The sequence below is a fragment of the Pinus tabuliformis genome, chromosome X, assembly GCF_031772625.1.
Source record: "Pinus tabuliformis cultivar Carrire ecotype Pingquan chromosome X, CPIR1, whole genome shotgun sequence".
NCBI classification, from domain to species: Eukaryota; Viridiplantae; Streptophyta; class Pinopsida; order Pinales; family Pinaceae; genus Pinus; species Pinus tabuliformis.
The window spans coordinates 1,324,415,059-1,324,440,623 of NC_142308.1; the positions used below are offsets into that span (position 1 = coordinate 1,324,415,059).

Sequence of the window (25,565 nt, forward strand, 5' to 3'; positions counted from 1 at the left end):
CCCCTGGTTAGAAAAGCTTATTTACTCAATTGCATTAATGGATTGTTGTACTAGAAGGTGAGGAGACGTATTGGATTTTATACATGTTTGCAGGCAAAACTCCATTTGGACTTGGTCTCCCTATACAAGGTCTAAGCCCTCTAGAGGGTCATAATGGGACTTGTAGGGTGAGCATTGAGAGCCATGGGCCCCCATCACAACAAAGCATTGATTGTCATTCCATGTTCTTCTTCAACACCAAATATTAATGTGAAAATTCCATAACCAGAATCCTTTTGCAGCAACTGGAAATTATTCTCCTAATTGTTATTTTAATTTAACAATTTATTTACTGTTTCCTACAGCAAATACTGAATAACTCACATTGCAAACCACACAAATCAAATTGCGAAAGAATAAATACTAGAAGAAATGCTAGCACACACATAAAATAATACATTTATTTTTGGACCAATGTCCCTGGAAAAACCCAACTTGGGAAAACCGGTGCAACATCTGAGGGTTTTTTTATTAAGAAGTAGTGAAATAATCTAAGTACAACTGGATGCCGAAACTGGCAATCCTACAGAGAAATACTAGCAAGAAAAATCTAGTGAGGAAATCTCCTCACTCCACAGGCAAATTCGAGCTCTAACCTCAGCTCAAATTGAGTCGTCCAAACTGGCTCTGTGTAGCTACTGCGTCACCCTAGCGCAGTCCCTTTTGCACTCAGTCTGAACTAGCTTCTCCTCAAGTTGTCTAGTTTGCTGCTGTCTGGGAAAATGTCTCTCCTAGCCTCTAGAACCTCTATTTATCTTATGGCACTGAAACTCAGCTTTCCCCAGCAGATTTGAAATTGCCTCCAAAGGCTACTGCGCTGCTCTCCGTCAGTCTCTCTGTGGCTCACTTGCCTCTCTGCAAATGCACTCATCTGATCTGGAATACTTCCTCCAACTTCACTATCTCTGTCATCTGCCCCTCTCTCACTGATTCGATCTCACTAGCTCTCTCTCCGGCAACTGACTGTTGCTACTCATGAAATCGAACTGCTCAAGTGTCTTCTCCAAGTGCCCATTGACTTCTTATAATCCTCTGTTGAGACTCCAACGACCAAGATTAAATCTTAATCGATGGCTAGAATTAACTTGAAGTTGATCTGTGTGATTTTCTAGATCATTCACGCCTTGACTTAATTAATTATGATTAATTAACTATATTCCCTAATTTTATACTTAGGAAATATTTAAAAACTAGCTAATAATCTAATTAAGTCATTTTTAGGAAGAATTTCTAGAAACGAATTCTGAGTTTTGGAGATCTCCTGTATTCTAGCCTCTCCACAAAATTTCGTGGCTAGAACACATCAGATGCTACAAAAACTAACACTCCCTCTTAGCAAGGAATGTGTTATAGTGCTCTACTGCTCAACTTGTAGAGGCACCATGTCTCTGCATCATCTCCTATCACGCTACTGATGTCTGGCCATGATGCCCACCAACCACTGCGCAACTCTGATATGTGTTGCATCTGTGCTGCTGCTAATCCTCCTGAACTATTACCAACACTACATTTGCACTACAACTCCCTCTCATCTATTGTTATTGCAATTGCAACAACTACAACTAAGAAGCATCCTAAATATTGAATCATCTATGATCAGTATGATGCGTCTGTCACCCGAGTCTCTAACTACTGCTCGTATTTGCACTGTCACTAGGTCTCTGACTGCATCAACTATCATTCATCCATCCTGCTACTCAACACTGTGGGCCCCCATAGCTAGGTATTGATCCATGAGTTGGATTCCTCAAGGATCCTACCCATCTGTAGTGCTCTGGGCTACAACACCAAGTCACCCCACCTCACTCCTAGAGGTATGTCAGCAAACATGGCAAAGTCTTCCTCCATCCTAGAGGAAAGCCTATCGATCTCTGTTGAAGTTTCCTGCTAGTCTTGCTTCTCCTCCTTGTCCTTCTTTATGAGAGGATAGTGGGTACTGTAGTGACCAAGTTCACCACATTTGAAGCACTTGACCTTCGATAGGTCCTTCTTCTTCCTCTGCTCCCCCTGTCCCTAACTGGGACCCTTAGATGCAAGGGCCACATTCTCCTCCTCCTTCACCTGCTTCGATCCGCTACTGCTGCCACTAATGGAGCTCTTCAATAGAGTTCGTCTTAACTCCTCCTGCTACAAATCGACCCACATCCTGTCCCATCTTGGCAAGGTATCTCTACCCAATATACTTTTGACGAATACCTGCCATTCCTTTGAGACACTGTTGAGTACCAATCACACTAGCTCTGTGGGTTGAGGCACTGCCCGAATCGTTGACAACTGGTCTCGGACCTCCTGAATCCTGGTGACGAAGGGGTCTATGCCTTCCCCTTTTTGCATCCTAATGCATCTCAGCTTCTCCTCTAAGTACATCTTTCGTTGCTCAGAAGTACCTTGGTATAGCGTGGAGAGGGTCTCCCACATCTCTTTGCTCATTCCTTTTCCCGCTATATGTGAGACAATATGATCCCTAGACGTCTCTTTGGCTGTTCCTTTGCCCTCTATATGTGAGAAAATATGATCCCTGACTCTATCTACGATCAACCTCTTCGCCCATGCCATATCCTTTATGTATTCTTTCAGCTGATCTGCATCCATGGGAATTGCCACCACTGCATCAATATAGGTTTTCAGGCCAAACTTATCTAGAAGGAAGGATATCCTTGCCTTGCAGATGACATAGTTGGAAGCTCCATCCAACCTGTCTTGATCACGAAGCCCAACAGTGACCATCTCAACAAAAATATCGAAAACCTCCTCTTTATTTCTGCTCAGTTGTTGCTCTGTTATTCACACTCCCTACTGGAGTGAGAAGATCTACTCACAATGACTGTTAATCTGCAAGGAAAAAATCGAACTTCTTGAGGCTATAAGTTCCCCAAGGAACCCTCTGTGTGTGTTCTTCTTCCTTCCACCTGATGTTGGCTCTGCTCTAGAAAACTACTGTAAAATCACTGCGTCCAGCTAGAGATATGCTCCATGAAAATACTGAGTTACTCCCTCTACCTCTGGAATCAATTGATCTGGAAGGATCGAATTTTTCTGCCCCTTACTGAGAAAAATCGAATCTCCTCAAGTAACTCGTCCTCTTGGAAAAGTGACTGCGCTGCCTCCGGGAATTTCGATCTGCTGCTTACATTGAATAGCGAAATTCCTTTTCTCTTCGCCTCTGAGCTCTCTAGATGATCAACTACGCTCTAATACCATGTGAAAATTCCACAACTAGGATCCTATTGCAGCAATTGGAAATTATTCTCCTAATTGTTATTTTAATTTAACAATTTATTTATTGTTTCCTATAGCAAATATTGAATAACTAACACTGCAACCTATACAAATAAAATTGCGAAAGAATAAACTCTAGAAGAAATGCTAGCATACACACAAATAAAATAATACAGATATGTTTGTACCAATGTCCCCGGAAAAACCCAACTTCGAAAAATCGGTGCAACATTTGAGGGTTTTATTATTAAGCAGCAGTGAAATAATCTAAGTACAACTGCATGTTGAAACTGGCAATCCTACAGAGAAATACTGGCAAGAAAAATCTAGTGAGGAAATCTCCTCACTCCACAGGAAAATTTGGGCTCTAACCTCAGCTCAAATTGACCCGTCCAAACTAGCTTTGAACATCTATTGCGTCACCCTAGTCCAGTCCCTTTTGCACTTAGTTCAAACCAACTTCTCCTCAAGCCATCTGGTCAGCTGTTGTCTGGGAAAATGTCTCTCCTGGCCTCCAGAACCTCTATCCAGCTTCTGGCACTGAAACTCAGCTTTCCCCAGCAAATTCGAAATTGCCTCTAGAGGCTACTACACTACTCTGCGTTAGACTTTTTGTGGCTCACTTGCCTCTCTGCATCCTTCCTCCGGCTTCACTGTCTTTGCCCTTCTCTCACTGGCTCTCTCTCCGGCAACTGACTACTGCTACTCATGAAATCGATCTGCTCATGAAATCGAACTGCTCAAGTGTCTTCTCCAAGTGCCCATCGACTTCTTCTTATAATCCTCTGTTGGGACTCCAACGACCAAGATTAAATCTTAATCGATAGCTAGGATTAACTTGAAGTCGATCTGTATGAGTTTCTAGATTATTCACGCCTTGACTTAATTAATTTTGATTAACTAACCATATTCCCTAAGTTTAGACTTAGGAAATATTTAAAAACTGGGTAATAATCTAATTAAGTCATTTCTAGGCAAAATTTCTAGAAACGATTTATGGCTTTTGGAGATCTCCTGTATTCTAGCCTCCACAAAATTTTGTGGCTAGAACACATTCGATGGTACAAAAACTAACAATTACTTGTTCGTGCCCCATCCATACAGAGATGATGATGCACTTGGACCACGTTGCCTAGCTGGCCACATATATGCGCATGACACTTGGTAGTTGATCCATGGCCCAAATGGGGTTTTGTGTCATCCAAAGAGACATGGGAGGGCATGTATCATCATTCTAGTCCTTATTGATGGAGCATTGACATGTTTGATCCAGTTGGAGACCCAAGAAATCCTTGATTGTTGTTATATACCTAGGGGGGATAATATGGGGTACCAAGGGAGGTACCCAAGGTAATAATGTAATAATGGGATGGGCCATAGTAATAAATAAGGTGGTTAACCCATGTCATGTAAGGGACCACAAGTAGTTAATAATAATGTAATGGGCCCATGGTATTAGTTGATGGTATGAGGGAACCAAGGTAATGACCCATGGTATTGTATGTATGAGGCCTATATAGAGGCTAGAGACTCCACTTGGGAGATAGTGAAGGAATATTGTATGAACAGGCATATCGCTTGTGGAGTGTTCTCCTTCCTTAAGGAGTGAATGTATGGTGTTGCCCTACCTTAAGGGTTTGATAATAAGGAATCATTTCATATTATTTCTGGGTTTATTTGCATTGTCTTATATTTTCATATCAAATCTATAATATTTCTGGGTTAGATCTACAACAATTGGTATCAGAGCTCTTTCTTGGGCACAAAAGTGGAGATTTATTTTTTTTATTCTTTGCAGGGTTTCAGGGGCGGCAACTTTGCAGGTCAGATCTATACATTTTGGTGCAAGATCTGTAAAATATAATTACAGATCTGGATTCTTTGTGCAAAAATAGTCGAATTCAAAAAAAAAAATCAGTTGAATCGGAGTCTGGATGAAGGAGATATCACTGATCTAAAAATCAGTGGGGTTGCAGACAATTTTCAGGGCAGCGATTTTGCGGCGCAGATCTAGACGTCCTGGTACAAGATCTGCAAAATCTAATTGCAGATCTGGATTCTTTGGGAAAAAATACCCAATTTCAAAAAAAAAATCAGTCGAATCGGAGTCCGGATGAGGGAGATATCGCTGATTTAAAATCAGCTCTTTTTTGCAGAAATTTTGGTGACGGCGGAAGAGTTGCAGCACAGATCTGAAATCTCAAGTGCCTGGATCAAGATTTCTACCACATGGGCAGATGCAGAATGATTGTTCCATTTCTAAAAACAGGTTATAATAGAGATTCTGAGCAATATTGACGAAACTGTGACAATTTCAAATTTTCGCCAAAGTAAGTGAATTTTTTTTCAAACCCTCTTCATGGAAACTTTTACTGGAAAAGATGATAGCCCTACTATTGAAGAATTCATACAAAACCTAAAGAAAATATTTGAGGAGAGATGGAAGTTTATGGTACCACTTTTTTTGACAGAAGAGGCCGCCATATGGTGGAACTCACTGGGCTATATAGCCTTGACCAAAATCTCGAATGAAGAAATGGAAAAACTCCTTATGGACAAATGGTCTCACACTAGAAAACAAGATAAGGGGAAACATGTGGGGTTATTTCCTACTGGTATATCCTTATTGCAGGTTCATGGATTGATTCAGAAAGAGAAAATCATTGTTTCTATAAATCCTAGTTGCAAGCATAATTTCATCAAGGTTAATTTGCCAAAAAAATTGCAAGTTCCTGCCAAAAACATTAAAAACACACAGGCGGAGGATGAGGATGTTCAAGTGTATAAGGATTTGAAGATTTCTATGGATAAGTATGTGTTGCATGGTGATTTTTATCAGTGTTGCACACATCGCGATCGGGATTTAATCGGCGCCGGGAAAAAAGCGGAAAAAATCGTTAAAATCGGGAAAAAATCGGAAAAAAGCGGGAAAAAATCGTTTGGCACAAAAATATTCATTTTTTTTCAATTTTTTTAATATCTAAACCATCTACAACATAAAATAAATACATTGACACATAAATATGATAAAAAAACTAATATATAAGATGTTTAATATCATTTCTAGCGCTAAAATCACACATAACATTGAATCATGTCCTGAATAGTAAGTCCCAACTCAGCCTCAAAATATCAACAAAAAATATGATAATGTATCTCATCATGTCATAATGTCATATACAATAAAATGAAAGTCTAATCCTATTGATTTCCTCTGCCCCTCTTGCGAGAAAATGCCACAGCTTTCCCTTTCCCTCTAGATGTAGATGCTGTTGCCCGTGCAGGTGGAAATGGCAGTGGAGTCTGATGTGATCTAGACGTTGAAGAACTAGAAGTAGGAGCTATAGGAGGTAGACCACGTCCTCTACTGGTGGCAGGGGTAGCCCGGGCAGGTGGTGTCCCCTGGAAACATTACAATCTCCCAATCCTGAAATCCTGAAAAACTGATAAGTCTGCTGGATTTTAAATGAAATCTAAAATTCTACTTTCTCCATATGAAATCCAATGAGGCTGGAACCACTCTCAAACATCCTGAGTCATTTCATGGTAATGTTAAAAATTTAAGTAAAAGGATGAAAATGAAGATTAAGGAGAATGTCACTTTTACTTTAAGAATTTAACATTACCATGAATAGCATATCCATACTAGGGCCTAGACTTGATCATTAAGCTACCCCACTCAAAAATTATTTGTTTCTTTCAAAAAACATTGCATGAAAAAACCCAAAAAAAGTTATAAAACTATGCTGTCCTGAGCCCCCACGATTTTTTCGTTAAAAATCGCTCTTTTTTCGAAAAAATCGCGATTTTTTGAAAAAAGCGCGATTTTTTCAGTAAAAATCGGCAAAAAAAAAAAGTAGGCGATTTTTTCATATAAAAATCGCGATTTGATCGGCAAGATGAAAAAATCGCGATTTTCCGATAAAATCGCGATTTTATCGCGATTTTAACAACACTGATTTTTATACTTCAGAGATGGATAATATGGATGTTTTTTTGGAATATCCTTGGATGGAATCCATGGGTACTATTAATATTAATGTGCAGAAGAAATTCCTGAAGCTCTGGTATAAAAAGAAGAAACTTACAGTGCATGATATTTCCATTAAGACCCAAGCAGAGACTATGGAGGCAGAAGCACAAAGCTCTAATGACACTTACACATCTGATGATGAGCCAGTGATGATCAACAATCAAACACAAACAGAGGCGGAAGCAGAAAAGGTAACAGGTGCTGACACATCTGATGAGGGTTCAGTGGTTGAAGTCATATTGGAAAAGAAGACAACACAACAGGCACCACAGCAGGGTGAATTAAAGAAAAAGACATCGTGGGTGAAAACTTCAACATATCATCACCCACATCACCGCGCAAGACAACCATCAAGATGGAAACCAAGTAGTCACATGACGGATAGCGAGGAGAGAAGATCCACCCACTACACATCAACACAAAAGAGCTGCCACGGTCAACTTCCAGCTCAAGCGAGCGAGGCACCAGCGAGATCGAGGGTTCACCTTTCTCTTGGATGGCTAGATGCACGTGCATGGTATCAGTGGACTACTCTTTTGAGTAGATCTTACTATTTATGTTCTTCCCATGTTTCGGGGACGAAACATGCTTAGGGGGGTGGAATGTTATATACCTAGGGGGGATAATATGGGGTACCAAGGGAGGTACCCAAGGTAATAATGTAATAATGGGATGGGCCATAGTAATAAATAAGGTGGTTAACCCATGTCATGTAAGGGACCACAAGTAGTTAATAATAATGTAATGGGCCCATGGTATTAGTTGATGGTATGAGGGAACCAAGGTAATGACCCATGGTATTGTATGTATGAGGCCTATATAGAGGCTAGAGACTCCACTTGGGAGATAGTGAAGAAATATTGTATGAACAGGCATATCGCTTGTGGAGTGTTCTCCTTCCTTAAGGAGTGAATGTACGGTGTTGCCCTACCTTAAGGGTTTGATAATAAGGAATCATTTCATATTATTTCTGGGTTTATTTGCATTGTCTTATATTTTCATATCAGATCTATAATATTTCTGGGTTAGATCTACAACAATTGTGCCCCACAACCACTTGAGAGCACCACAGATGTTTTTCTTGGAAACCAAGTGAACACCACCTTGGTCATCATTTTGGGAGCCCACGTCTTCATCATGGCACATGGAGGACTTATCTTGGCCTTCCAACAACCCTTTTCACCATTATTTTATCATTTGGCCTCATTAGTAAGGCTTATTTTATAGTTTTGAGCTACTTGGTGGGCTTGTCACCAATAGGGTTGTTATTTTGCACATTAAAACATTTCTAGGGGCTTCATTAGGCTAATTAGACCAAATCGAACATGTGGAGGCTTTATATAAATAGAAGGAGAGCCTCATTTGTAACTCATCATCATTTGGATTAGGATTTCTCTTGTAAAAGGAATTTGGTCTTGCAATTGATGGACAAAATTGGTAGTTTTTTATGCATTTTGATGTTTGGGATTTTCGATATCTTATCTTGGAGCTTGTACTTCCAAATATGATGGATGGATATACTCGAATTATCTTGTAATTCTTGTTTCAATGCTATATTTCCTCTTTGTTGCATGTCTAATGTATGGAATATCATGTCATAATCTACATGTGCCCTAGTTAAATGTGAATTCATGAAAACACTGGGATAATGTGAATGAATGTTCCTAGAGGATCGTTTTTCTTGTTGCATCCTTGAATCTCCATCATCCTTGGCCAAACAAAGTATAAATACCTCTTGTAGTTGGTTGTTGCCTCTTAGGGTTCGCGGACGCTGCATAGGCTTCCTTGATAGAGCGAAGTCTTTTCATCAAAGGAAATTAGACTCCATTTCTCCCAATTGTCAAGGCATTGGGTCTCAATCCTAGGTGATCAACCCTCAAACCTCTTTCTTCACATTTTTCAAACTCCTGCCCTAACTCAAGCCCTAGCTCTAAAATCAATTCTACCCTTTAACTTATTTGGATAGCAGCTTTCCAAAGGTCATATGCTCTTGAAAATTCAAAGGAAGCTAATCATTCATCGACCTTTCTCATTCCTTACTTGACCTAGACATCTCCTTGAAGGTCATCCCCTAGCCCTAGGTCTTGCTTGGATTTTCTGTAGGTCTCTCTTGTGGTCCCAAACATTTATATGGTCATTATCTTACAAATCCTTAAGAAAGACCTTGCCTCCTTAGGAAGCCTTTGGTCTAGGAGTGACCCTTGTTATTGAATAACTTTTTTGCCTAGGTCTAGGTCTCCTCATAAGAATTTCTTGGAGAGCCTTTGGCTTCTCTTGAAGCAATTGAACCATTATTTGAGCTTCTCCTTTGAATGGGCTTCAGAAATCACATCACACCTTGTCATTGATCCTATCATTTAGGTGATTTCCCTTATACATAGACTCCTCCCATCGGTGAAAGTCCGTAAAGAGCAAGGGACATTGATTGAGCTGACAGTGGATCTTTGTCCCATTGTTGTCATTTGGTCTAGTAGTTGTCTCTTAGGTACCCCTACTAGATTGTGTGGCAACAAACCCTTCAGCTAAGGGTTTCTCATTGGGAAATTCACTCCAACACCTACAACAATCACAAATGGAAGACCTAAAGTGATCTACCCCAAGAGGCAACTAGGGTAGCACTTGAAGTCCACCGAAATCAAGTGAAGAGTTCAACTCGAAACCCTTGCACTAGACTCCCTTGAGTCAAGTCAAAATTCAGAAAAAATGATCAATAGAATAGGATGATTGTGAAGTGACCTCCTCTCCCCTTTTTAAAGATTCACTAGGATCTTTCTCCAATCTTCTAGAAGCACCTTTATTATTATTTTATTTGATAAAGTCACTAAATGGGTTTTTCTTATTTTCTCCAAGTGATCTTTACCCCTTTTATTTATTTATATTATAAAGTAGAGTTAGGCAAAATTTCTTTGCCCCCTTACTAATTTCCCGTTTTTCTAGCCTAAAGGAGACAAGTTACGCTAGAAGGAAAGATAACTCCATGCTCAAGTGATTGGGGACATTACAATATTGCACTCCATTGTAGACTCTTTTGCTCCATTAGTTGTGCATGTGTAGAGTAACAAGGTATCCAAGAGCTTACCAATATTAAAAGGGTTGGATAGTGTTGATGGGTTTTAGACTCATACTTCATTTTGATTGTCTGATGTACTGTATGATCAGAGTTGACATCCTCAAGAGTAGTAACACATACTTAAAGTCATCTTAGTGGAAGGGTAGTTAAGGTGTCCATTGCATACATAACGGCATCTTGGATGTGTTGTTGTTAGTATGTGAAGTCCCGATAGTGTTCATGAACGGAGTGGAGTATGCAATAGCATGGTATGATAATGTACAGCATGAAGATTATGAGTCCATAGCACATTGAAAGACGTGAGAGGAAAGCTTAAGTGGGTTTCTCCCAGCACATGGGTTCGTACTATATATTGGTGTGTGCAGTGATTCTGGAGTGTTTAACATTATTTCCTCATGATTACACTGCTAAGTCGGAATAAACATAATTCTTCTGTTAACTTGTTTACAGTCTCGTTAATAATAATTCATAGTTATTATAACAGATATCTTTCCAGAGTGTTTAACATTATTTCCTCATGATTACACTGCTAACTCGGAATAAACTTAATTCTTCTGTTAACTTGTTTACATTCTCGTTAATAATAATTCATAGTTATTATAACAGATATCTTTACACAATTATGCAAATATTTAATTTGGAACCATGAACTAAAGTGAAGCAAGCACCTTATTTATATGAACTAAACAATTTCTAATTCCAAGTCAAAACATTAAATGCTTAAATCTTAACATAGATAAGCCAGAAAACTAGCAGAAATGGGCTTCAAGTTCTTTAGTAAGATTTATAAACAAATGATCTGACTAAATTCATATCTGGTAACTACAGGGCCCAGGCGTGTGATCAAAGGGATAAGAGTTAACATATATTCATACCTACGACCAAGAAATAGAAGATAAGTCTGCATATTTCCAATAAGTAGTGCAAAGAGGAGAAGCCCTGATCCAATCACAATGATTGTAAACAAAACCTCCCAGACAAATAAACTTGGGATCAAATTATTTGCCATTGTGCTTAATTGCTGCATGCACAGGAAATCAAAGTATCACTAAATTTTTCTCTGCAACATGAAAGATGCAAAAATTATCATATATAAGCTTTATTTTGGACATTGCATGTCCAGAGAAAAAAATGAAAAAAGAACCCCGACAAACATGAAACAAACTCAAAGTTGGAAGAAGTTTCACTTACCAAGAAACCCCAACAAAGGGAGTAGAGATACTTGCTGATAATTTTAGTCTCAAGAGTGACATAAACTGCATTCACATATATCCCATAATTGAATAAAGGTGGTTGCTGCTGCACAAGGCAAGTATTCGATGCCTGAGAACTTTGTAGCCACTGTGAACGTGGTGGAGTAATATATGAAGCAATATTTTTCCCATTGCCACAGTCTAGAAAAGGCAGCTGGCACTCCGTTTCATTAAGACAAACTTGATGGAGGCATAGGTTGACTCTCTGCCAAGATACAGGCAACAAGAAGTTTACAAATTGCTAAAAGTTCAGTCGTAGCTTTGTGATATGGTGACAGCAAAATACGTTGCAAAAAAATAATGCACTTCAAGTCTCGAAAAGCCTATTATGCTATATATACACTATCATAATATGCAAAAGAGTGCCACAACACACCTCCTGTAACATTTAATACTTAAGGATTTGAAGTTGGTTCCCATATCATGATAGATATACAGAAGAAGATCAAAGTATTTAGGTACAGTAGTTATCTATTGATCTATAAGCAATAACATAGTAAAATCTCAAATTTAATATAAATGTTGTCTTTACGTACAATTAACGGATATCTGTATTGGACAAGGCAATGTGTAGAAAGCGGTGGAAAAAAGAAACCCAGGTAGAGAAAGGGAAGGGATGGTCATTATCAACTCAGTAGGATATGTACACATGAAATCTCTTTGGGTTTAGGAACTGCAAATCATAACGTGACCGAAACCTATGCCGTAGGAAAATTAATAGACACAGTGTTCAAAAGTGACATTTGAAGACTTCAGGTGCTATGGGAAATCCCGAATAACTATTGAAACAATGAAAGGAAATATCAACCCTGGAAGTGCAAACTCTACAAGGATTTATGAGTGGGTGTGTACCAAAATTTTAAACTTTGAATACAAGAAGTTCAACCATACCGTAAAGAAAATTTAATAAGAAAGAAGACGATCTTGTGAATAAAGTAGTTAATCCCTTGTTTGAGTGAAACCAAATTGTTGAGATTATATGGAAAGACCCATCAAACCTCATCTCATCATATTCAATACTAAGTGCTGGAACTGAACAGGAAAACTATATGCTTCTTTATATAGACAAGAAGGAGATCGTAAAAAGATAGGGAAGAATAAGAGGCACCAAATAAGATGAAGATGCAGATTGTGATGCTCACAAAAACAAGATGACCAAGATTAAGGTTCATTTGCTGCAAGAGAAAATTTCGAACAATACCAAATAGTTCAGTTTAGAGTGCCTCAAGCATCTGATCATAATTTAAAGGATCAAGGCAAAGCTTTGGAAGAAAAAATTGGAAGGTTAAAAGGCTAGAGACTACACTTGAGGATATGGAGGAACAAGTGCAGAACATTTGTATTCTTGGTAGAAGCACAATGTGTAGTAAGACTTTCGTTACCAGTTTCCATATTAGACTAATGGATAAATAAATAAATATAATGATGATGACAATAATAATAATCTGATTTTAAGGTGACAGCCAAGATACCAAATTGGTGTATGATATCTCCATGTTTGTGGCCAAGGGGCCTGTTCCACGTAGCAATTTAACTGCCAAAATCTATGGAGGTTTATATTCCCTACCTCCCTCTGGATTTGAACCTATAACCTCCTATGGGGATACACATGTTCTTAGCCTTTAGGCCCATTCCACATAGTAAGCAAATGCTATTACAAACATCAAATGCATGTCACACACACAAGCAGATGCATGCCAGAAAAAAAGGGTAATAAATGTGGGAGCAAAAGGATCTCATTATGGATAATTAGTTAATGAATAACTAACTGAGATCAAGTCAATTGATACCCAAAATAAATCAATTGTCAAAGTAGCATAAGTCATTTACAACAAAAGACAAGCATATAAAATCAACCAACATGAGGTATTTTTATTGACTACCAAAACTAATTAACAAGTCTATTTGTCAATTATGACTAATATTTGACCAAGAGTCTAGAACAAAGTCAACCCAAAGGATCACTCATCTCCCAACCTAAGTCCCGTCTTCATTACAAAGAAGAGGAACACAAGAAATTCCAAATTTTCGAGTGCCAAATATACAAAATAATCACATTGACAAGTCTTCAATTCAATTCGATGATGGTTAGTTGTGCATGAGTTTAATGAAATAAAATAAGTTTAAGTCAAAGAAAATGTAAAAATGTAACTTAGATTGTAAAAAAGTGTATTAAGTGAATTAAACAGAGTCAGATGCAATTTCATAATGTTTGCCTACGATCCAAGGTTGTAGCATAGTCGATGTTGAATCTAAAGGACCCATTGTAGAATTGATAGTAGATACCTTTGGCAATTAATCCTCTTGATGGTATGCTAGTAGCATCTAAATGTGTGAATGTCGTAGGGTTAAGCCTATTCTTTTTCAATAATGTCTTTATTACCCTTTTCATTGTTGATTTCTAGAAGCATCGGATGTGCTCTAGCCATGAAAATTGGTGGAGAGGCTAAAGCACATGAGATCTCCAAGACCCATAAATGGTTTGGGGAAATTCCACCTAGTTAGAGAGATATTAAAATAATTAATATTTTTAGTGGGGTTCCTCAGTCTAAACTTAGGAAAATTAAAATATTAATGGGTATTAATATAAAACTGGGTGAGAATGTTCTAAATGACATGGATCAAGCCAAATCTAATCTTAGTCGTTGATTAGAGACTTAATCTCGGTTGTTGAAGACTCAACAAGAAAAGTATAAGAGGAGGCCTGAAGGTTAGTTGGAGACACACCAAGATTAATCAATAAGTTTGATTTTCTGGAGCGGGGTTTGCTGAGAAAATTCGAACAAGCAATCTAAGTTGCAGCGAGGGGCAGTGATTACATAGCAAAGAGGCATAGATAGTGCCAGAGGGTCAGCGCAGTGACTGAGGAGGCTACGCAGAGGCAGCAGGAGCCACGCAGAGGCAGCTAGAGACAGCGCAGAGGCTGAGGGGCCTGCGTGGGTGACGCAGAATGCCAGAGAGATGATGCAAAGAGGCAAAAGGCTAATGCAGATGGTTCCATAGCTACACAGAGGCTAGCAGGGCTGACGCAGATCCTTGGAGAAGCGTTGGAAGGATTTTCGTGGGGCAGACAAGTGCTGAGAAGCTGAATATCTACTTCTGAGAAGAGGTATTACTGCCGTGTAAAACTCTCTGTTGGGTGAGCCAGTTTGGCACCCTATTTGTACTCAAGAAATCTGCATAATAAGAAAACCCTCAGAATTGCTGCACCAGTTTTCCCACATTGGGTTCTTCTGGGGACGATTGTCCAAAAATAACGGTGTCCCTTGCGTGTTTGTCTATTATTTCAGTTGATGATCAGTATATGAGTTGAGGTTGTATTTGTGTTTATTTTCAGTATTTATATGAACAAATAACTTGTTAAGGAATAAACAAGTAGGTGAAGTAAACCAAATAATGCAGAAGGAATTTCTGACGTGTGAAACTTAGAAATTTCAACATTCATAATAAATCATATAACTGACCTTGCATCATTTTTGTTTATCTCTACTTGACTATATTTCTCCTAGCCCTAGATCTCCCTAACTATCTCTCTAGTTCACCATGATGAAGAGCCATTCGTCATCACCCCAATCGTTGCTACTACACTCATTTAGCACCCTCGCACTCCCATAACCCTTCCCCAGTGTCTCTCACCCATCAGATCCATGCCCCAACCTTTATACCAACTCTCTCTCACTCCCAAACTGCCCTTCCTCCCTCTTCAAAACCTACATAAATCCCTTTGCACTTTACTAAGCCCCTTTCACCCCACCTACCTCCTATCATTAATTTGAACAAGCTTACCCCATACTCACTATCCTCCCACACTTTGTTCTTTCTACATTTCATCCTCCCTATTACCTCTCATATTGTATGAGAAGTAACAATGTGATGATCATCACATGTTAGAGATTTCAGCGCAAGCACCACTCTCTTGGTGGCATGATGTCCAATTCACGCTTGCTCGTTAGTGCTTCAAATTGGCATTCTAGAGCTTATATGTCAGAGATCTTGCTGCATGATGACTTTCCTTGCATAGTGGTTATGCACTTCATGATTAAATGATGATGGTCGCATGGGTCAATGGAATTGACACAATGATGATGATGTCCACATCATGCTATATGTTGGCATTATGTTTTCTGGTATGACTGTATGTTACAGATGTTGTACTTGATGGCAACTCCAGTGGTAAGGCTCTCAGTTTGTTGAAAATTAAGAAGGACGCAGGCAATCGGTTCAGAAAGTGCGTCCCCGCAGGTATACCATGCAGAACCCGCGTCCAGGGACGTCGGCCAGCCGTTCAGGGGGTGCGTCTACCCAGTGCACACATTTCAAGGCAGAGAAAAGCACGTGGGGGTTTCTTGTGTGGTATCTAGCCGACGGTTTTGTGTTTCTATGGTGTCGGCTCGTGGTATTGTTCCATGTTTTGGGGAGGAGCTTGCCTATATAAAGCAAAGGAGTTCATTTGGATTGTGCAATTGTCTTGGGTTGAATATCTTATTTGGTGAGATCTAGTCCAGATCTAAGAGGGCGAATCTTCTAATGGACTGTGATCTCTATGGCGCATGATCAGATCTGTAGATCTGACTGTTTGGGTTTGTCCTGAAACCTTCATATCATTTATATCTAAAGGGTCGCATGTTCAGTGAATGGAAAGTGCGCTGGGACGCAGGTACTGTAAAGGGCAAGTGCGCCGAGACGCAGCACAGTAGAGAGAGACCTGCGTGGGGACGCAGGGAGATCAAGGTTCAGGTGCGTCTTTGAAGCAGAAGGACGCAGCGCGATAGTGTTTTCAGGTGCGTCTCTGTAGCGAAAGACGCGGCGCGATAGTATCTTTGGGTGCGTCCCTGAAGCAACAGAACGCAGAGCAGTCAAAGGAACAGTGCGTGGGCACACAGCGGAGCAGAAGGATATCTGCGTGTGGACGCAGAGTAGCATAAGGTTAACGGCGTCTGGTCGCAGGCCACAGAAAGAAAAACTGCGTCTCTGTTTTAAGATGTTCTGTTGATTGAATTTCTCTGTTGATAAGGTGTTCTGGGTTAGTTCTGTTATTGCTGATCTGATATCTGTAGTGATCTATATCTGTTATGTACTTGTTGATCATCTGATGCTTTATGAAAAGAAGTAGGGGGTTGTAGCTCCCTTCCAGGAGTAGACTGGAAAACGAGAGAGAGAGAGAGTTGTAGCTCTCTGCAGGTTGCAGCCTGTGTACTGGTAAAGGACTGCACCAGTACAAAATCATTGTAAAAGAAGTTTCTAAATTGAAAGAAGATAGAGACATATTGCAGCAGGTGGTTTTCACCCACATTGGGTTTCCACCTTACATCTTGTGTTCTTTGGTGTGACTATCTGTTTTTTCATGCTCATTATTTTATGGTACTGACATGCTAAAATAATTCAAAGATCAAATAAGGAAGATTTATTAAATTGCTAGATAATACTGATTCACCCCCCCTCTCAGTATTATTTCCAACAATTGGTATCAGAGCAGGTCCTTCAGAGAAGCTTGATCGCTTGAAGGTAGATCGTTCATCATGAGCAACTACGAGAGAGAAGCATCAATCAGGCCACCGATTTTTGATGGGACAAACTTCAATTATTGGAAGGTAAGAGTTACTGCATATCTTCAATCTCTTGGTACAGAAGTTTGGGACATTGTAGAAACAGGCTATGCTTTTCCTTCAGCTACTCCTACAGATCCAGCTGAGAAAAAGAAGTATGAAACAAATGCAAAAGCAGTCAGTACTCTATTAGGAAGTATATCCCAAACAGAATTCATGAAGGTAATGCACTTCAAATTAGCAAAAGAGATATGGGACAAAATGATCACGAGCTATGAAGGAGATGAACAGGTAAAACAAGCTAAACTTCAAACTCTCAGGATTCAATATGAGACTCTCAAGATGTATAATGATGAAAGTGTGGCTAATTATTTTCTTCGGGTAGATGAGATTGTTAATTGTATGAAAAATTTGGGTGAAGAAATAAAAGAGGCTATAGTAGTTCAAAAGATTCTAAGATCATTATCCCCCAAGTTTGAATCTAAAGTATCTGCAATAGAAGAAAAGGAAAATCTCCGTGTTCTCACTATGTCTCAGCTACATGGAATTCTAACTGCTTATGAAATGAGAAAGGGAGGTCCATCAGACAGAAGGGAAGCTGCTTTTAAGGCATCAGGCAAAGAAGATTACTATGAAGCAAGCCATGTTCCAGAAGAAGAGGAAGAAGAATCAAATTTTGTCAGAAATCTTCAAAGGGGTTCTGGAAGGTTCAGAGGTAAGCTACCTTTCAAATGCTTTGCTTGTGGAAGAGTAGGTCATTATGCTGCAAAATGTCCTTATAAGGATAAAGGAAAGGAACCTGCTAGATGGAACAAGAAACAAAGTGCAAATAAGAAAAGCTACTACACCCATGAAGATAGTGATGGTCTATCAAACAGTGATGAAGATGAACGAGGTAATGAATATAAGTTATTAATGGCATTTGAAGATGATGATTATATGGATGCTATAGATGTGGATAACCTTTACGATGAAATCACTAGACTCAAGAGATGTATAGAAGAAAAGAATGTGATCATTGATACTCTACAATTTCAAATTGATGAAAAGGAAAAACATCTTGAAAAACTAGAAGGAGAAATTGTTGGTCTTAGAAAAGAGATTGAGAAAACAAAAGCTATTAATCTTAAGTTTGTCAAAGGATCTGAAACTTTGGATAAGAGTATCAATGTGCAGCGGTCTCCTCTAAACAAGACAGGTCTGGGCTACAATGGAGAAACCTCTCAAGCATCCACCTCAAAGAGTTATCTTGATGCAGCAAGAAGAAATGAGCAAAAGAACAATGAAGATCATCAAGTAAAGCAGGGACGAATTACAAACAGAAACTATCAAGGGCAATCCATCTTAAGGGTGAACCAGCCACAGGTAAAATCTTCTCAATTTGGTCCAAGAATAGATGAATATAGAAATTACAATCAGTTGGCTGGTAGATTCGATAACCGCAGAAGTTTCTTCAATGGACAATGCTTTTCTTGTCATAACTTTGGCCACAAAGCAGCTCAATGTGTTGCATATAAAACAATCATGACTAGGGAAGCTCAAAAACAAAGAAGTATGACAGGGATGACAAAAAGGACCTATAACAACTTTTCGGTTCTTGAAAATGAAGTCGAATGTTCTATTTGCAATAACTTTGGTCATGAAGAATCTGAATGCAGGAGCAGGTTTCAGCAGAAAAAGGAGCAAGCCTCAAGCATCAAAACATGGAGAATAAAGGAACCTCAAACAGAAAGATGTGGAATAGCATTTTATGCAGAGGGACAGGAAAATCTATGGTACATTGACAGTGGATGTTCGAAGCATATGACAGGTGATAAAGAAAAACTTGAATCTTATTCTGCTCTAGAAAAAGGAAAGAAAGTCTCTTTTGGAAATGATACTCCTGCAACTATAAAAGGAAAAGGCATTGCTCAGTTAAAAGGAAAGGTCAAAGCTAGAAATGTTTTGTATGTTGATGGATTGAAGCATAATCTTCTAAGTGTCAGCCAGATGTGTGATCAAAGAACCGAGGTTATTTTCAGATCGAATGGATGTCTTGTTCGTGATCTTGATACAGGTAAAACAGTACTCAAAGGCAAAAGAACTCCAAATAATCTGTACATATTTGAAGAAGGACAACAACAATGCTATTTAAGCAAGGATGAAGAGCACTGGTTATGGCATCGAAGGTTGGGACATCTAAGCTTCTCACAAATAAGGAAAGCATGCAAATATCAGGCAGTTCGCGATCTTCCAGATATCAAAATTCCTGACAATACCATATGCAGATCATGTCAGTTTGGATTCTGGAAAACAAACTAGGACTAACTTTCCAGAGAAAGAAGGATCAGCTAGCATGCCTCTTGAGCTAGTACATACAGATACATGTGGTCCATTCAGAAAAAAAACACCTAGAGGAGAGGAATACTTGATATTATTTATTGACGATTTCTCCAGGTTTGTCTGGTTAGGACTTATGAAGCACAAAGATGAAGCATTCGAAAAATTCAAATCCTTCAAAGCCTTGGTTGAAAATGAATCAGGTCACAAAATTAAGTGCCTCAGATCCGACAGAGGTGGGGAATTTACTTCAAATGAATTTTTCGATTTCTGTGATGAACATGGGATAAGGAGAGAATTCTCTACAGCTAGAACTCCTCAGCAAAATGGAGTTGTTGAAAGAATGAACAGAACAATCCAACAAATGGCTCGTGCTATGCTTGATGAATCAGGAACTCCCGCAACTTTCTGGGGTGAAGCTGCACATGCTGCGGTTGTTATTCTCAACAAAACAAATGTCCGGGTGAACAACACTCAAACTCCTCATGAGCTTTGGAGTGGCAGGACTCCTTCGGTAAAGCACTTCAAAATCTTTGGGAGCAAATGCTATATCAAGAATACTGATGAGCAGCTTGGCAAACTTGAACCTAGAGCAGATGAAGGCATTCTTCTTGGCTATTCTCCACATAGCAAAGCATACAAATGCTACAATAAAAGACTTGGCAGAATTGTTGACAGCATTGATGTAGTGGTTGATGAGAAGGGATATATTCCTAGGCAAGTACATCATGAAGATATAGAAGAAGATGAAGGCTACCCTCAAAGACAGAATAATGAAGAAGAAGAACCCCAAGGAGAACCTCAAGAAGAACCAGAGGAGCAGACAAGAATAGAAGAGAAAACTCCATCCAGATATGTTCAGAAGAATCATCCAGAATCTCAGATTGTGGGGCAGAAAGAAGCAGGTGTACAAACAAGAAGAACAGTTGCAGAAGCCTCAAGCTATTTGGCATTACTCTCCTCTACTGAACCACAAAATGTGAAAGAAGCATGCAAAGATGAATGTTGGGTGAAAGCAATGGATGAAGAACTTGAGCAAATCGAAAAGAACAACACTTGGGAGCTGGTTCCTAGACCAAAGGATAAGAATGTTATCGGAACAAAATGGGTCTTCAAAAATAAATTGAATGAAAATGGAGAAGTAATTAGAAACAAAGCCAGACTTGTTTGTAAAGGGTATGCGCAGCAAGAAGGAATAGACTTTGAAGAAACTTTTGCTCCTGTTGCAAGACTTGAGGCCATCCGAATGTTCCTTGCTCTCTCAAGTTTTCAAAACTTCAAAGTATTTCAAATGGACGTGAAATCAGCCTTTCTGAATGGAGACTTGGAAGAAGAAGTGTACATTGAACAGCCAGATGGGTTCATTCTTGGAAATGATCCAAATCTTGTATGCCGATTGAAAAAGGCTCTCTATGGTCTCAAACAAGCTCCAAGGGCTTGGTACTATCGGTTGGACAAATATCTTCATCAACAAGGTTTCTCAAAAGGTTCAGCAGATAGCAATCTGTATATAAAAGTTGAAAATGACAAATTGCTAATACTTGTTGTGTATGTAGATGACATTATCTTTGGCAGCAATGAAGAAGCTATGAGTCAAAGCTTTGCCTCGGTCATGCAGAAAGAATTTGAAATGTCCTTGCTAGGAGAACTGACATATTTCCTTGGTTTGCAAATCCAACAAAAGGAAGGAGGAATCTTTTTATCTCAAACCAAGTATCTCAAGCAGATTTTGAAGAAATATGGCATGGAAGATGCAAAACCAGTATGTACACCCATGGTCACAGGATGTAGTCTCAGTGCAAATGATGAATCTGCAGCAGTACATCAACCAACCTACAGATCTATGATTGGAAGTTTACTATATTTGACAGGTACCCCACCGGACATCATGCATGCAGTTGGAATAGTTGGAAGATTTCAGGCAAATCCGAAGGAGACTCATCTTCAGGCAGTAAAGAGAATTTTCAAATATCTTCAAGGGACTCAAAATTATGGCTTATGGTATCCTAGAGATACAGATCTTACTCTTCATGCTTATACAGATGCAGATTGGGCCGGAAGCGTGGATGACAGGAAAAGCACAAGTGGTGGTGCGTTCTTTATGGGTTCCAGGCTGGTATCTTGGTTCAGCAAGAAACAGAGTTCCATTGCCTTATCTACAGCTGAAGCAGAATATGTTGCTGCTGCATCTTGTTGCACCCAACTCCTTTGGATGATGCAGACTTTGCAGGATTTTCAAATCACTTGTACTCCACCAATCCCCATCTTATGTGATAATACAAGTGCAATCAGCATCTCAAAGAACCCTGTTATGCATTCAAAAACCAAGCACATACCAATCAAGTACCATTTTCTCCGGGAACAAGTGCTTGAACAGAAAGTCAAGTTGGAGTATGTTCCTTCCAAGGAACAAGTTGCTGATATTCTCACCAAACCATTGCCCAGGGACACATTTGAATACCTCAGGCAAAAGCTGGGGGTTGTTGATGCATCATCTTATTGTTGAACATCTTCTTATTGGTGGTACAAGGCTCAGGGGGAGCACATAATGCATTGTTGGCATTATGGAGAAGGAGATCTTGGAAATAGCTGCAATATGTCTCTATCTCTTTCATGATGGATTTCTGGTTATTTGTTGCAGATCTGGAGGAGCATGAGCTAAGGGGGAGCATACCCTTTGCCCTTGATGTCAAAGGGGGAGAATGAAGCTGAAGCTTGTAAGGTTGAGGTTGCCATCAAGTCCAAAGGGGGAGATTGTTGGCATTATGTTTTCTGGTATGACTGTATGTTACAGATGTTGTACTTGATGGCAACTCCAGTGGTAAGGCTCTCAGTTTGTTGAAAATTAAGAAGGACGCAGGCAATCGGTTCAGAAAGTGCGTCCCCGTAGGTATACCATGCAGAACCCGCGTCCAGGGACGTCGGCCAGCCGTTCAGGGGGTGCGTCTACCCAGTGCACACATTTCAAGGCAGAGAAAAGCACGTGGGGGTTTCTTGTGTGGTATCTAGCCGACGGTTTTGTGTTTCTATGGTGTCGGCTCGTGGTATTGTTCCATGTTTTGGGGAGGAGCTTGCCTATATAAAGCAAAGGAGTTCATTTGGATTGTGCAATTGTCTTGGGTTGAATATCTTATTTGGTGAGATCTAGTCCAGATCTAAGAGGGCGAATCTTCTAATGGACTGTGATCTCTATGGCGCATGATCAGATCTGTAGATCTGACTGTTTGGGTTTGTCCTGAAACCTTCATATCATTTATATCTAAAGGGTCGCAGGTTCAGTGAATGGAAAGTGCGCTGGGACGCAGGTACTGTAAAGGGCAAGTGCGCCGAGATGCAGCACAGTAGAGAGAGACCTGCGTGGGGACGCAGGGAGATCAAGGTTCAGGTGCGTCTCTGAAGCAGAAGGACGCGGCGCGATAGTGTTTTCAGGTGCATCTCTGTAGCGAAAGACGCGGCGCGATAGTATCTTTGGGTGCGTCCCTGAAGCAACAGAACGCAGAGCAGTCAAAGGAACAGTGCGTGGGCACGCAGCGGAGCAGAAGGATATCTGCGTGTGGACGCAGAGTAGCATAAGGTTAACGACGTCTGGTCGCAGGCCATAGAAAGAAAAACTGCGTCTCTGTTTTAAGATGTTCTGTTGATTGAATTTCTCTGTTGATAAGATGTTCTGGGTTAGTTCTGTTATTGCTGATCTGATATCTGTAGTGATCTATATCTGTTATGTACTTGTTGATCATCTGATGCTTTATGAAAAGAAGTAGGGGGTTGTAGCTCCCTTCCAGGAGTAGACTGGAAAACGAGAGAGAGAGAGAGTTGTAGCTCTCTGCAGGTTGCAGCCTGTGTACTGGTAAAGGACTGCACCAGTACAAAATCATTGTAAAAGAAGTTTCTAAATTGAAAGAAGATAGAGACATATTGCAGCAGGTGGTTTTCACCCACATTGGGTTTCCACCTTACATCTTGTGTTCTTTGGTGTGACTATCTGTTTTTTCATGCTCATTATTTTATGGTACTGACATGCTAAAATAATTCAAAGATCAAATAAGGAAGATTTATTAAATTGCTAGATAATACTGATTCACCCCCCCTCTCAGTATTATTTCCAACACTATATTGATGACTACAATGACGAGGCTCGATGTATTGGACACTGTCCTAACTTTTATTTTTCTCTTGCTTGGTGATCAGGTTTCATGTATTTATCATGGCCATTGTGAACATTGGGTTAAATCTAACAATGGATCGATTACCCACCAAAGTGAGTGACCCCATAGGAGAGTTTTTCTCCTAGATTTGTCTTTAGCCAACAACTAGCGGCCCTAATAGCCGCCAGTGTAGCCGATATATTGTGCCACTTGATCTCTGCTCCCTGAGCCAGTCGTATGTCACCTCACCCATCTACGGAGAGCGCATGTTTGAAGGTGGGCCATCCAATCCTAAAGGTATGTTTTTCATTGTGTAATTAGGTGCTTATTCTTTCTTTTCCTTGGGCACTTTGGGCATTGATTATTGGGTGACTTGGAAGAAGGAAGTGTTTTGATTGTACTCTTGTTCCCTCACCTTAAATGGGGGGTTAATCCTAAATCCTAGTCCCATGGGATCTCCCCTATTGGCTTATAGCTTTAGGAACAACGCTACTTGGTAAATCCTGATTTTGGTAGTGCGGTCCCATTTTCCCATTTCACATTTGTCACTACCCTTTGCACATTACAAGACCTATTTCATCATCTTCCCTCTCTGGGTCCACATGACCACTGGGTCCACAAGGCTCTGGTACAACCCCTCTCCTTGTCCACATGTTTGGGTCGAACAAGGAAATGTTGCCCCGAAGGTTCATGCAGCTAAAAAAAAAGGTCAAAAGCATATCACGACCACAAACAAAAAAAAAGAATATCATAAAATGCAAAAGATGGTGGGGACATTAAAATAGCATGGGCAAAAGTCAAACATGAGCTCTACCCCTTCATTATGTTGATTTGGGGTAGCATCGGATGTGCTCTAGCCATGAAAATTGGTGGAGAGGCTAAAGAACATGAGATATCCAAAACCCAAAAATGGTTTGGGCAGATTCTACTCGATGAAGGAGATATTAAAATAATTCATATTTTTAATGGGTTCCTAATTCTAAACTTAGGAAAATAAAAATATTAATGGGTATTAATATAAAACTAGGTTAGAAGGTTCTAAATGACATGGATCAAACGAAATCTAATCTTAGCCATTGATTAGAGATGTAATCTCGGTCGTTGAAGACTCAACAGAAAAAGTATAAGAAGAAGCTTGAGGGTCAGTTGGAGACAAACCAGAGTGATAAGTCAATTCGATTTTCTAAAGCGGGGTTTGCTAAGAGAAATTGAACCAATTATCAAAGTTGCAGTGAGGGGTAGTGAGTACGAGGCAGAAAAGCAGAGATAGCGCCAGAAGACCAGCGCAGAAGTAGAGCGACAAACGCAGAGCCAGAGGGAGCCATGCATAGCCAACAGTGACTGCGCAGAGGCCAGAAGGGCCTGCGTCATCCACGTAGAGGCTGCAGGAGTGACGTTGAGGGCCAGAGAGGCTGCGCAGAGCCTCAGAGGGCTGACGCAAAGGGTTTCAGGCTAATGCGGAGGCCAGGAGGATTGACGCAGTGCTTCAAATTGTGCTGGAGAGGGTTTCATGGGGTAGACTTTCCGAATATCTGCTTCCAAAGAGAGGTATTACTGCCAGATCTGTTTATCTCTGTCGGGTGAGCTAGTTAGGCACCCAGGGTACTGAGAAAAGCTACTTAATAATAAAAACCCTTAGAACTGCTGCACCAGCTTTCCCAAGTTGGGTTTTTCTGGGGACGATTGTCCAAAAATAACAGTGTCACTTGTGTGTTTGCCTATTTCTTTCAGTTGTTGATCTGTAGATGGTTGAGACTGTATTGTGTTTATTTTAGTGTTTATATGGTTAAATAACTTGTTAGTAATTAAACAAGTAGGTGAAATAAACCAGAGAATACAGATAAAATTTCTAACAGGTAATACTTCGAAATTTCAACATGGTATTAGAGGGTTGCAGATCACAAGAGAGCTGAAGGCACCAATCAAAAAATTTGCAGCAGA

General features: G+C 39.9%; 1 protein-coding gene across 4 annotated transcripts in view; it reads right to left on the reverse strand.

Moving 5' to 3' along the window:
* LOC149144964 (putative cyclic nucleotide-gated ion channel 20, chloroplastic) overlaps positions 1-25,565 on the reverse strand; it is a 550,668-nt gene that overhangs the window by 237,914 nt on the left and 287,189 nt on the right. For all 4 annotated transcript variants that reach the window (XM_089450166.1, XM_089450165.1, XM_089450163.1 and 1 more), the window contains exons 8-9: positions 11,553-11,819; positions 11,237-11,382 (exon numbers count right to left, since the gene is read on the reverse strand). In XM_089450166.1, the coding sequence (XP_089306292.1) occupies positions 11,237-11,382; positions 11,553-11,819 (413 nt within the window). The remainder of the gene's footprint in view (positions 1-11,236; positions 11,383-11,552; positions 11,820-25,565) is intronic.